The sequence below is a fragment of the Cherax quadricarinatus genome, chromosome 4 (genome assembly GCF_038502225.1).
Source record: "Cherax quadricarinatus isolate ZL_2023a chromosome 4, ASM3850222v1, whole genome shotgun sequence".
NCBI lineage: Eukaryota > Metazoa > Arthropoda > Malacostraca > Decapoda > Parastacidae > Cherax > Cherax quadricarinatus.
Genome location: NC_091295.1, coordinates 27,962,607 through 27,976,053, shown reverse-complemented (window position 1 = coordinate 27,976,053; position 13,447 = coordinate 27,962,607). Strand labels below are relative to the sequence as shown.

The window sequence follows — 13,447 nt, the reverse complement described above, 5'->3', positions numbered from 1 at the left end:
ATCAAATCATTATCAACAACAAGGTGGTCAGCGCAGCATGATGCAACACATGCTTTGAAAGACAGCTTTGCTGAAAATCCCCTCAAGGAAGGTTCCTTGATGTTGGTGAGGGGCTCTTGATTTAGGGAATTAGATCTGTGCTCCAGTTCCCCGAATTAAGCCTGAATGCCTTCCACATCCCCCTCCAGGCGCTGTATAATCCTCCGGGTTTAGCGCTTCCCTCTTGATTATAATAATAATAATTTGCTGAAATACATTCTGCTTTGATCTAAATAGCAGAGGATGAAGACCAGACAGCAACTACAAGAAGCGAAGCAGCCAGCTTAGCATCAAAATTGGAAGATTTTGAATTGGCCTTACTCTGTGTGCTTTGGGACTGTATACTGGAACGGTTAAATGCCACAAGACGCTTCAGAAAATTGAAATTGAAATGGCTACTTGTGCTAACCTCTATGCAGGCTTAGTGGAATTTGTAAGCTCACTTCGCAATGATGAAGCTTTTGAAATGTTTGAAATGTTTGAAGAGAAAGCTAAACTGCTGGTGAAAGACTACAGTTACCGGGCTGATCATCAGCGGTCAAGGAAGAGGAAACGCAATTTTGAAGAGCCAGACAATGAAATTGTGTTGCTACCAAGGCAGAAATGTAAGACAGCTACATACTTCGTCATTCTGGATTCACTGATTACAGAATTAGTGAAAAGAAAAGAAATCTACCAGATTCTCAATGACAAGTTTGGATTTCTGTTCACAATTACTACTATGCCAGATGCAGAATTGAGAGAAGCTGCATTAAAGTTGCAACAACACCTTTCAGCAGATGTTCAAGACACATTTGTTGAAGAAATAGTTCATTTTTCTGGGTATATGAATCAGATTAAAGCTCCACCTGAAAAATGTGCGCCCTCAGCTGCTTTGAAACATTTAAGAAATGCAGGTATCTCAGAAACCTTCCCTAATATTGACATAGTGTATCGCCTTTACCTAACACTTCCAGCTACTAACTGTGAAGGAGAACGTTCATTTTCTGTTTTGAAAAGAGTGAAAAACCAGCTCCGTTCAACAATGAGCCAAGACAAATTGTGTAACCTAGCCTTGTTGACCATTAAGAAGTGCTTGGTATAAGAGGGCACTCCCTCAACTACCTCAAGTCATACCTCAGCAACAGAAGCCAATATGTGTACGCAAATGGGGCAAGCTCTTCCGCACAACCAATTACAGTTGGTGTCCCACAGGGAAGTGTCCTTGGCCCTCTTCTCTTTCTCCTATACATAAATGACCTACCAAATGCTTCGCAATTACTCAAACCCACACTATTTGCAGATGACACTACATACGTCTTCTCTCACCCGAGCCCAGTCACGCTAGCCAATACTGTAAATACCGAATTACAGAAAATATCTACCTGGATGAGGACTAACAAACTTACACTAAACATTGACAAAACCTACTTCATTCAGTTTGGTAACAGAGCTACAGATGTCCCTCTTAACATAATGATAAACGGATCACCTATCACAAAGCTAACAGAGGGAAAATTCTTAGGAATCCACCTTGATAATAGACTCAAATTTCATACACATATACAACAAATTTCTAAGAAAATTTCCAAGACTGTAGGCATACTATCGAAGATACGGTACTATGCTCCACAGTCAGCCCTCCTGGCCCTATATCACTCTCTAATTTACCCCTATCTAACCTATGGAATTTGTGCATGGGGCTCAACAACAATTAACCATATCAGACCATTAATTACCCAACAAAAGGCTGCAGTTAGAATGATAACAAATTCTCACTACAGGCAGCACACACCACCAATATTCAAAACACTCAACCTACTCACCATACAAATTCAAATTCAAAGTTTATTCTCTATAAGGATTACAATGCTGAGTTTACAGAATTTGGTTATTGTATTGTTTACATGTAGTAAAATAATTAGAGTGTACCACTAGAACACCTAGCATGGCTAGGCATTTCGGGCAGACTTAAATTAAATCTTAAGTTTAAAATATTACAAAATTATGAGGTAAGTTGGTATTATGGCTAAGTGACTAAATACTAGTTTGTGAGTTTAGCAATGTGAATGCTTTTGTTTTGGCACTATACATAGTTTCAGTATTGGAGTATCACAGGCCAACTTATGACTAGTTAAGATTCATTATTTTGAGATTGAGATTGATATTTCTGTTTATGGTGAAATAGGCGAGTGTAAGTGTTAACCACCAGGTGGTATTCGTGTAATTAGTTGACAGGGTGTATCAGGGAGATAAGGTGTTTTCTGATGGTAGTTTTGAAGGTGATGAATGTGTCTGCAGTTTTAGAATTTTCAGGTAGGGTGTTCCAGATTTTAGGGCCTTTGACATACATTGAATTTTTGTAAAGGTTTAGTCACGAGGGAGCATTCACCAAATTCAACTTCAATAACAAAAACATAAAGTGGGACCAAGTAAACCAAGTCCTAACCGATATAAGCTGGGAAGATATACTAAGCAACACAGACCCCAACTTATGCCTAGAACAGATTAACTCGGTGGCACTCGATGTATGCACAAGGCTTATTCCTCTAAGAAAAAGGAGGAGTAGATGTAAAACAGAAAGAGACAGGCGCTCCCTTTACAGGCGACGGAAAAGAATAACAGAGCGGCTAAAAGAGGTCAATATATCTGAAATGCGTAGGGAGACACTGGTCAGAGAAATAGCAAGCATCGAACTTAAGCTAAAAGAATCCTTTAGGAGTCAGGAATTGCGGGAAGAACTAAAAGGCATAAATGAAATCGAAAGAAACCCAAAGTATTTCTTCTCCTATGCCAAATCAAAATCGAAAACAACGTCCAGTATTGGGCCCCTACTTAAACAAGATGGGTCCTACACAGATGACAGCAAGGAAATGAGTGAGCTACTCAAGTCCCAATATGACTCAGTTTTTAGCAAGCCGCTAACCAGACTGAGAGTCGAAGATCAAAATGAATTTTTTATGAGAGAGCCACAAAATTTGATTAACACAAGCCTATCTGATGTTATCCTGACGCCAAATGACTTCGAACAGGCGATAAATGACATGCCCATGCACTCTGCCCCAGGGCCAGACTCATGGAACTCAGTGTTCATCAAGAACTGCAAGAAGCCCCTATCACGAGCCTTTACCATCCTATGGAGAGGGAGCATGGACACGGGGGTCGTCCCACAGTTACTAAAAACAACAGACATAGCCCCACTCCACAAAGGGGGCAGTAAAGCAACAGCAAAGAACTACAGACCGATAGCACTAACATCCCATATCATAAAAATCTTTGAAAGGGTCCTAAGAAGCAAGATCACCACCCATCTAGAAACCCATCAGTTACACAACCCAGGGCAACATGGGTTTAGAACAGGTCCCTCCTGTCTGTCTCAACTATTGGATCACTACGACAAGGTCCTAGATGCACTAGAAGACAAAAAGAATGTAGATGTAATATATACAGACTTTGCAAAAGCCTTCGACAAGTGTGACCATGGCGTAATAGCGCACAAAATGCGTGCTAAAGGAATAACAGGAAAAGTCGGTCGATGGATCTATAATTTCCTCACTAACAGAACACAGAGAGTAGTAGTCAACAGAGTAAAGTCTGAGGCAGCTACAGTGAAAAGCTCTGTTCCACAAGGCACAGTACTCGCTCCCATCTTGTTCCTCGTCCTCATATCTGACATAGACAAGGATGTCAGCCACAGCACCGTGTCTTCCTTTCCAGATGACACCTGAATCTGCATGACTGTATCTTCCATTACAGACACTGCAAGGCTCCAGGCGGACATCAACCAAATCTTTCAGTGGGCTGCAGAAAACAATATGAAGTTCAACGATGAGAAATTTCAATTACTCAGATATGGTAAACACGAGGAAATTAAATCTTCATCAGAGTATAAAACAAATTCCGGCCACAAAATAGAGCGAAACACCAACGTCAAAGACCTGGGAGTGATCATGTCGGAGGATCTTACCTTCAAGGACCATAACATTGTATCAATCACATCTGCTAGAAAAATGACAGGATGGATAATGAGAACCTTCAAAACTAGGGAGGCCAAGCCCATGATGACACTCTTCAGGTCACTTGTTCTATCTAGGCTGGAATATTGCAGCACACTAACAGCACCTTTCAAGGCAGGTGAAATTGCTGACCTAGAAAATGTACAGAGAACCTTCACGGCGCGCATAACGGAGATAAAACACCTCAATTACTGGGAGCGCTTGAGGTTCCTAAACCTGTATTCCCTGGAACACAGGCGGGAGAGATACATGATTTTATACACCTGGAAAATCCAAGAGGGACTAGTACCGAACTTGCACATGAAAATCACTCACAACAAAAGCAAAAGACGAAAACCAGCAAAGGTCTACAGAGAGATCTGGCTCAAGCTAGCATAAACGTTGATTCTTCAACTGTTCGACGAAGGATCCTTGAAGTGTTGACAGAACTGCCAGAAGGTCGGTAAACAATTATTGATTGCTGCTATGAAGAAAAAGCGGCTGCGATGGGCACTGTTCATAAGGGATGGACGACAGATGAATAGAGAAAAGTTATATTTTCAGGTGGGGCGCATTTTCAAGTACGTACATGGGTACAGATCAGTGGTAGCGAGTCGGAGCAAAGGCAAACCTCTTCGGTTTGGACACATTCAGCAAGCGCCAAAACACCCATCTAAGATGTTTTAGGATAGTTTTACTGCTAAAGGTCCTGAATGGCTTGTTATTGTTTAGGGAACGTTGAAGAGTAACAAATACAAGGCAGTCCTGGCAACTTATTTGCTTCCCATTGTGGATAGAGGCTTTCCTGTTGGAGAATGCATTTTCCAGCAGGGTCTTGGTCCATTCCATACTTCCAGAAAAATGCTTATATTCTTCGAAGTGAGTGGGCTAAGTGTTCTGAATTGGCCAGGAAACTCTCCTAACCTCAACCCAACTAAGAATCTAAGGGCAAGAACCAAACGCAGGATCGCGAAATAGGACTGTTCAGCTGTGGAGAAGCTGGTTGCTGCTGTTATTAGGACCTAGTACCAAGACGAAGGACTTGCCAAAATGTTTTTCAATATTGATTGATCCTATGCTAAAGCGTGTAGCAATGCTTATAAAGGCAAAGAGTAGTCATATCTTTCATTAAATCAATTATGTCACATAATTTTTCACAAGACCTTCAACAACAAATTTAATACTCTCTCTCTCATTCCAAGTGTTGACTTCCTTCTTTCCAACTATATATTTGGCTGCTGTTTCTCTAATTCTTTGTCATTCAATATATTTTACATGTAAAAGTTTCAGTAACCTGGAGAGATTCACAGTAATCAGGTTTATAATTGTCAGGAGTGAACTTCGAGTTTTACCCTGACGGAACGAGGCTGGTGGTGGTGGATCCCAACCCTCACTTCAAGGCTTACTATGACAACAACAGGAAGAAGTTCCCCAACATACACTCTGAGGAATTTATAATCACAACAGGTAACACCATAATGCTGTCTCTACATCTCTCTGATATCTCCTCTTTAAATAATAATAATAACTTTCTATTGATCAGGCCCTACATCTGACTTTCTCTTCACTCTCACTCGAGACTTCCTAAAGCGTTGCCCAAGACAGCTGTCTTTTCTAACTTATGGCTTAACTCTGAATAACTCTACAATATTTGTTAATGCACTTACCAGTACCCACCAAGGTAAAGTGATACAAAGAAAATTTCATTCACCATTACTCAATCCTATGCGGTCTTTCAGAAAATCATTCACCATTACTCACTCCTGTGCGGTTTTCAAAGTGATCCAGAGCAACGCTACATTCCTACACAGTACAAACACCATACTTCTATTGACACAGCTCTTAAATTAGTTATCTGGTCTCCCTGAATTCCTTCATAAATGTTACTTCGCTGACTAATTTGTTCTGTGTTTAATGTGTAGTGTGTATATTCCTTTTATTGTTATGAGTGCTGAGTGACCACGTGGTCAAAGTGATTAGTAAATATCAACGATACTACTACTATTGCTACTTTTACTACTACTGCTACCTTGCTGATGCTTCAGCAACACTTCAAATCCACCAAACAAAACATGTCTTCCACTCATTCCAATCTCACATGTTCACACACCCCTACTGAATGTTCTCTCATTAGTTCCTAGGATGCTCCGTACCTCTCATTCCAGACTTATATACAGTGGACCCCCGGTTAACGATTTTAATCCGTGCAAGAGGGCTCATCGTTATGCGAAATAATCGTTATGCGAATGAATTTTCCCCATAAGAAATAATGGAAATAAAATTAATCCGTGCAAGACGCCCAAAAGTATGAAAAAAATTTTTTTTTACCACATGAAATGTTAATTTTAATACACACAAACTGAAAAAGGCATGCACAATTAAATGACACTTACTTTTATTGAAGATCTGGTGATGATTGATGGGATGGGAGGAGGGGAGAGAGTGTGTTAGTGTTTAGAAGGGGAATCCCCTTCCATTAGGACTTGAGGTAGTAAGTCCTTTTCTGGGGTTACTTCCCTTCTTCTTTTAATGCCACTAGGGCCAGCTTCAGAGTCACTGGACTTCTTTCGCACAACATATCTGTCCATAGTGGCCTGTACCTCTCGTTCCTTTATGACTTGCCTAAAGTGTTTCACAACATTGTCAGTGTAATAATCACCAGCACGGCTTGCAATAGCTGTGTGAGGGTGATTTTCATCCATGAAGGTTTGCACTTCAAGCCACTTAGCACAGATTTCCTTTATCTTTGTAGTAGGCAACTTCTTCAATTTCTCTCTCCCCTCCTCTGAACCAGTTTCCTCAGGTCTGGCCTCTTGCTCTTGAAGTTGATCTATCAGCTCATCAGTGGTTAGTTCTTCATTGTCCTCCTCCACCAACTCTTCCACATCCTCCCCACTAACCTCCAACCCCAAGGACTTTCCCAATGCCACAATGGATTCCTCAACTGGCACAGGATTCTCAGGGTTAGCCTCAAACCCTTCAAAATCCCTTTTGTCTACACATTCTGGCCACAGTTTCTTCCAAGCAGAGTTCAAGGTCCTCTTAGTCACTTCCTCCCAAGCCTTACCTATAAGGTTTACACAATTGAGGATATTAAAGTGATCTCTCCAAAACTCTCTTAGAGTCAGTTGAGTTTCTGAGGTCATTACAAAGCACCTTTCAAACAGAGCTTTTGTGTACAGTTTCTTGAAGTTGGAAATAACCTGCTGGTCCATGGGCTGCAGGAGAGGAGTGGTATTAGGAGGCAAAAACTTCACCTTAATGAAGCTCATGTCCCCATAAAGTCGCTCTGCCACGTCTGTAGGATGACCAGGGGCATTGTCTAACACCAGGAGGCACTTAAGTTCTAATTTCTTTTCAGTTAGGTAATTTTTCACATTGGGGGCAAATGCATGGTGTAACCAGTTATAGAAAAATTCCCTAGTGACCCATGCCTTACTGTTTGCCCTCCACAGCACACACAAATTATCCTTGAGGACATTCTTTTGCCTGAACGCTCTGGGAGTTTCAGAGTGATACACTAATAAAGGCTTCACTTTGCAATCACCAGTAGCATTGGCACACATGAGAAGAGTAAGCCTGTCTTTCATAGGCTTATGTCCTGGGAGTGCCTTTTCCTCCTGAGTAATGTAGGTCCTGCTTGGCATTTTCTTCCAGAACAGGCCTGTTTCATCACAATTAAACACTTGTTCAGGTTTCAGTCCTTCAGTTTCTATGTACTCCTTGAATTCCTGCACATATTTTTCAGCCGCTTTGTGGTCCGAACTGGCAGCCTCACCATGCCTTATCACACTATGGATGCCACTACGCTTCTTAAATCTCTCAAACCAACCTTTGCTGGCCTTAAATTCACTCACATCATCACTAGTTGCAGGCATTTTTTTAATTAAATCCTCATGCAACTTCCTAGCCTTTTCACATATGATCGCTTGAGAGATGCTATCTCCTGCTATCTGTTTTTCATTTATCCACACCAATAAGAGTCTCTCAACATCTTCCATCACTTGTGATCTTTGTTTCGAAAACACAGTTGAACCTTTGGCAAGAACAGCTTCCTTGATTGTCTTTCTGGTGCCCACAATAGTAGCGATGGTTGATTGGGGTTTCTTGTACAGCTTGACTAGGTCGGCTATACGCACTCCACTTTCATACTTATCAATTATCTCTTTCTTCATCTCTATAGTAATTCTTACCCTTTGAGGTGTAGGGTTGGCACTAGAAGCTTTCTTGGGGCCCATGGTCACTTATTTTCCAGAAACAGCACCGAAAATACTGTAATAATACGAAATATTCCGAGTGTATGCTTGGATGTTACCGCGGAGGCTGGCTGGTAAACAATGGGACGGGGCGGCACATGTGAGGCTGGCTGAGGGCACATTGGACGCGTCTCGGACGAAAATCGGTAAGCGGGTTTTTAATCGGTATGCGCGGCAAAAATTTTGCGATAAAAGTAATCGTTATGCGGAAAAATCGCTATGTGATGCCATCGTTATGCGGGGGTCCACTGTACCCTCATAGCGTGTTTTCCAAAAATGTGGTACATCTCATTACCAGGTCAACCAGGTTAGGAAGCCACTGACTTGCCCTGCTAGATAAGTGGTTTTCAACTCGTTTCAGCCCATGGACCATCAACCCAATTATAAAAATATCGTGGATCATTTCATTTGTTGAGTAATGATATATGTATAAAGGAAAAGCCAAGACAACAAACAATTTGATTTGGAACATATTTCTTATAAACAGAAATTTGAGTTGTATAAAATAATAGATATCTAACATTTTGATCTGAAATATATTTCATACAAACATAATTTCCTGGAAATAAACGAATACATATCTAATATTTTGCTGTGAAATTTCTAACAAACATAATTTTTTAAATTATGAAGTATACAGCCAGTATTTTTCTTTGAAATATAATTTCACTTTTAATGCAACCAGACTTTTGGATTCTCTTCTCACTGACATGCTTTTCAATGTTAGGAGTGGTACTTGGTAATGCACAACGAATATCACTTTCAACTGCAAGCCGATTCCTCAGGACTTAATGTGCAACAAACATGAAAATCCACTCTCACACATGTAAGTTGATGCAAATGGCAAAAGACATCTGACTGCATGTGTTGCCAGATTTGGGTAAATAACAATGATACTGGCCCAAAATTTTTCCATGGTAGACCGCTGGTACACATCTTTAGCTGCCAAATCATTTTTCAGGTCCAAGAACTCCTGCATAGCCTCTGGAACACCATGAACATCTGTTACAAATGGATTCCTGATGAAAGAAAGCTCATCCCTTGTCATGTCCACCTCCGGAAAGTATCGCCGAAATTCATCCTGCAGCTTTTGTAAGTGCTCGAGAATATGCACTGAATGGCTTCCTTTTCCCCTAGCATGGCATCCACACACGGAAATTGAACTAAATTTTTACCTTCGACTCTTCTGATCCAGAGTTCTAATTTCTCAAGAAAAGCCTTGGTGATTCCTTGGTGAGAGAACAGATTTGCTCCTTTCCCTTGCAGCTGAAGATTCAGTTTGCTCAAAGATACCAAAAATATCGACAAAGTATGCTAGTTCTAATTCTGACAGTTCTAGCATATTTATTTGTAAAACATTTTTTTCCCTTGAGACTGGAGAAATACAATAATTTTTTCTCTCAGTTCAAAAATTCTGTTGATTACATTCCCTGCTAACCACCGTACAGAAGTGTAGAACAGCAACACCTCAAAGTCGGAACCCATGTCCTGGCATAATTTTCTGAACAGTCTGATGTTCACTGCTGACGATTTGATGTAATTAACCACCTTCACCAATCCTTTGAAAATGGTGATCAGGTAGTGTTTTTGATGCCAGTGCCTCTCTGTGAATGAAACAGTGAACTCCGGTTACCAATGGAGCACGCTGTTTCACCAATGCTTGAAAGCCTGATCTTGAGCCTAGCATCGCAGGTGCGCCATCAGTGGTAACACCCACCAAATTTACCCAGTCCAGACCATTTACTTTAAAGAAATTGTTAATAATTTCTAACACATCCTGAGCCCTTGTGGTGGTATCAAGTCTTACAAAAGAGAAACTCGTCTTCGAAGTCTCCCTTAGCCACGTATCATGCAAATACCAAAAGCTGAGAAGACAGTGAGACATCACTTGATTCATCCAACTGTATGGCAAACATTGGAGATTTCTTTATTTCATTCACAACTTGTTCACTGATGTTTTGTGAGATCTCATTTATCCGTCTCAACACTGTGTCATTAGAAACTGATACATCATTCAGCAGCTTCTGTGCTGCATCCTCGCCGACAAGCCTCGCCATTTTTTTTGCACAGGGTAGCACAAGTTTCTTTACAATCATATGAGGTTTCTTGGCCTGTGCGACTTAAATGTGATACTGTAGGAAGCATGCACTGCATTGATGGTTTTTTCAAAGAATGTACCTGTCACGTCAAGGTGCTGCCGCTTGAAAAGTTTCACGAACAGCATAAATCAACACAACGAAGCACGCAGCAGCATAAGTGACAGGAAATATTTCACACTATTCTAATCTTCCTCCCAGCTTCCTTTTACATTGCATTTTATAGAAAACCAAATCAGCTTACACTAAACCTGTAAAACAGTGCAGGATGAAAGACACAACTAATCAGCTTGGCAGTTTAGTGTCTACTGCACTAAACAACAGAATTACGTGCAGTCGCAGAATTGAATGGGAATGGCCTGTGATCTCGCGCGCACGTGCGCACGCACGCACGCGCACACACACACACACACACACACACACACACACACACACACACACACACACACACACACACACACACACACACACACACACACACACGATGTCACAAACCAACTGCCTCAACATGCAAGTTTCACTTGATATCGCTTCCACAGTTTGACTGTTGCTGCAGCTAACTTGGGAGAATCCATTATCCGACCACCCTTGTTCACACTGGTCAATGCACATGTCGCTTCAACACTTTATTTTCAATAAATTTAAGATTATATGCACTAATCTTCAGTTTATTACCAAATATAGTGTGCATTCTGTGGACCACCCAAAATGTCACCATGGACCACTAGTTGAGAATCACTGTGCTAAATCCTTCAAGTGTCTTGATCTGCTTGAGCCTACAAATGCTTAGATCTACTAGAACCTTCAAATGCCTTTATCTGCTAGAACCTTTAAGTGCCTTGATGCTGGTGAAAGGTGACTGAATCAAGGAACCGGAGCCCCACACTTCCTTTCTTTAAATCAAATCTGATTACTGCCCATTCCCTTGGCATTATATGACTCCTAAGGGTTTAGTGCTTCCCCATGATTATAATTATTATAATAAAAAAGAAGTGCTAAACCACAAGGGTTATACAGCTCAGCAGGGCAGGGAAGGATGCAGGGGTAATGGGTAGAAAGAGGGATAGGGATGATTAGGTTATGAAGTGCAGCAGAGCAGTGGATAGTGCAGGGGTAGAGGGTAGCTAGAGATTAAGGTAGAAAGGACTGAGGAGAGTGCTAGAGGCATCATCATCAGAGTTTGTGTAGTAAATCAGTTGCTGTCAAAAAGTCAATGAGAGAGTCTGAATTAAAGGAGGGTCCATCAGCAAGAAGGAAAGGTAAAGCAAGGGCAGTAGAGAGCGATGTTGGAGGTAAATTCTGCGTGCTCATTGATAGAGTGGGCAGTCCAACAGAATGTGGCTAACAGATACTGGAACTTGACAATTCTCACAAAGAGGAACAGGGCACCTCGCCATGAAATACCCGTGAGTAAGACGAGTGTGGTCGATGCGAAGATGGGAGAGAGTAGTCTCCCAACCTCGACATTGATGACAAGAAGATGGCCAGAAACCTATACTCAGTTTCATGGAGCGAAGTTTGTTATGGAGCAGATCAGACCAACGTTGCTGCCAACGGGTGCGAAGGTGGGTAGCATTCACAGCAAAATAGTCTATGGATGGAACACCTCTTCATGAAATTGGGAGGTCATGTACTACTGACCGTGCAGCAGTGCCTGCCTGTTCATTGCCCTGTACATCAACATGGCCAGGGACCCAACAAAAAACAATATCTTTGCGTTTACTAGAGATACGGCACAACGAAAGTGGATATGAAGAACTAGGGGGTGAGGTGTATCAAATTTTTGTATAGCCTGTAAAGCACTAAGGGAGTCTGAAACGACCGCAAATGGTGACAGGCATAGATGCAATACGGATAAGTGCTACAAGAATGGCATACAATTCAGCCGTAAAAATGCTAGCCGAGGATAACAAATGCCCTTGCACAACACTGTCCGGAAACACTGCTGTGAATCCGATGCCATCAGAAGACTTAGAACCATCAGTGTACACCGTGATGGCGTGAAAATGAGAGCAGAAGTGGTCAAGAAAAAGAGAGGGAAGCCACTGTAGGTAGTTAGACTTTCACACACAGCAGTGGGAAAGAACAGACATGAACAGCTGGAATTTCCCAAGGGGGCAGGGAAAAATGAGATGCTACATGAACATAGAAAGGTGGTAACTGAAGAGAAGACAAGAGCGAATGTAGGCAGAGAAAAGGGATGGAGTAAACAGGGGTGACGAACCAAGGCACAGACGGAGACCTTGGTGATGAATGGGATCTAACATAGACAGAGTTGCAGATGAGGCCACAGAATAGACATGGTCACCATAATCTAGCTTGGACAAGACTAGGGTGGAATGCAAATGGAGGATTATTATTATAATTAAAAAGAAGCGCTAAGCCACAAGGGCTATACAGCACTGCAGGGTAGGGAAGGAAGCGAGGGTATCGGGCAGCAGAAGGGGGGAGGGATGATTAGTAGGTTACAGAAAACAGCAGGGCAGAGGTAGAGGGTAGCAAGAGATTGAGGTAGAAAGGCCTGAAGGTATCATCAGAGTTTGTGGAGTAAGTTAGTTTTTGTCAAAAAGTCAATGAGAGAGTCCGAATGAAAGGTGGGTCCATCAGCGAGAAGGGAAGGTAAAGAGAGAGCAGTGGAGCGAAGACGACGATGACGGAGGTAAATTCTGCGTGCTCGTTGATAAAGTGGGCAGTCTAACAGAATGTGGCTGACCGATAATGGAACCTGACAATTCTCAGAGAGGAGCAGGGCGCCTCTCCATGAGATATCCATGAGTAAGACGAGTATGGCCAATGCGAAGGCGGGAGAGAGTAGTCTCCCAACCTCGACACTGGTGGCAAGAAGATGGCCAGTAACCTATACTCGGTTTAATAGAACAAAGTTTGTTATTGAGCAGAGCAGACCAATGTTGTTGCCAACGGGTGTGAAGGTGGGTAGCTATTACAGCAAAATAGTCTGGAAATGGAACACCTCTATATGAAATTGGTAGGTCATGTACTGCTGGTCGCATAGCAGTGTCTGCCTGTTCATTGCCCTGTACATCAACATGACCAGGGACCCAAGAAAAAACAATATCTTTAT

At 41.9% G+C, this 13,447-nt stretch overlaps 1 protein-coding gene across 1 annotated transcript in view; it reads left to right on the top strand.

Annotated features, from left to right (window-relative positions):
• Positions 1-13,447, top strand: part of LOC128684161 (thiol S-methyltransferase TMT1A) — a 37,623-nt gene that overhangs the window by 11,882 nt on the left and 12,294 nt on the right. Inside the window, exon 3 of the mRNA XM_070095472.1 lies at positions 5,346-5,480. Coding sequence (XP_069951573.1) covers positions 5,346-5,480 — 135 coding nt within the window. The remainder of the gene's footprint in view (positions 1-5,345; positions 5,481-13,447) is intronic.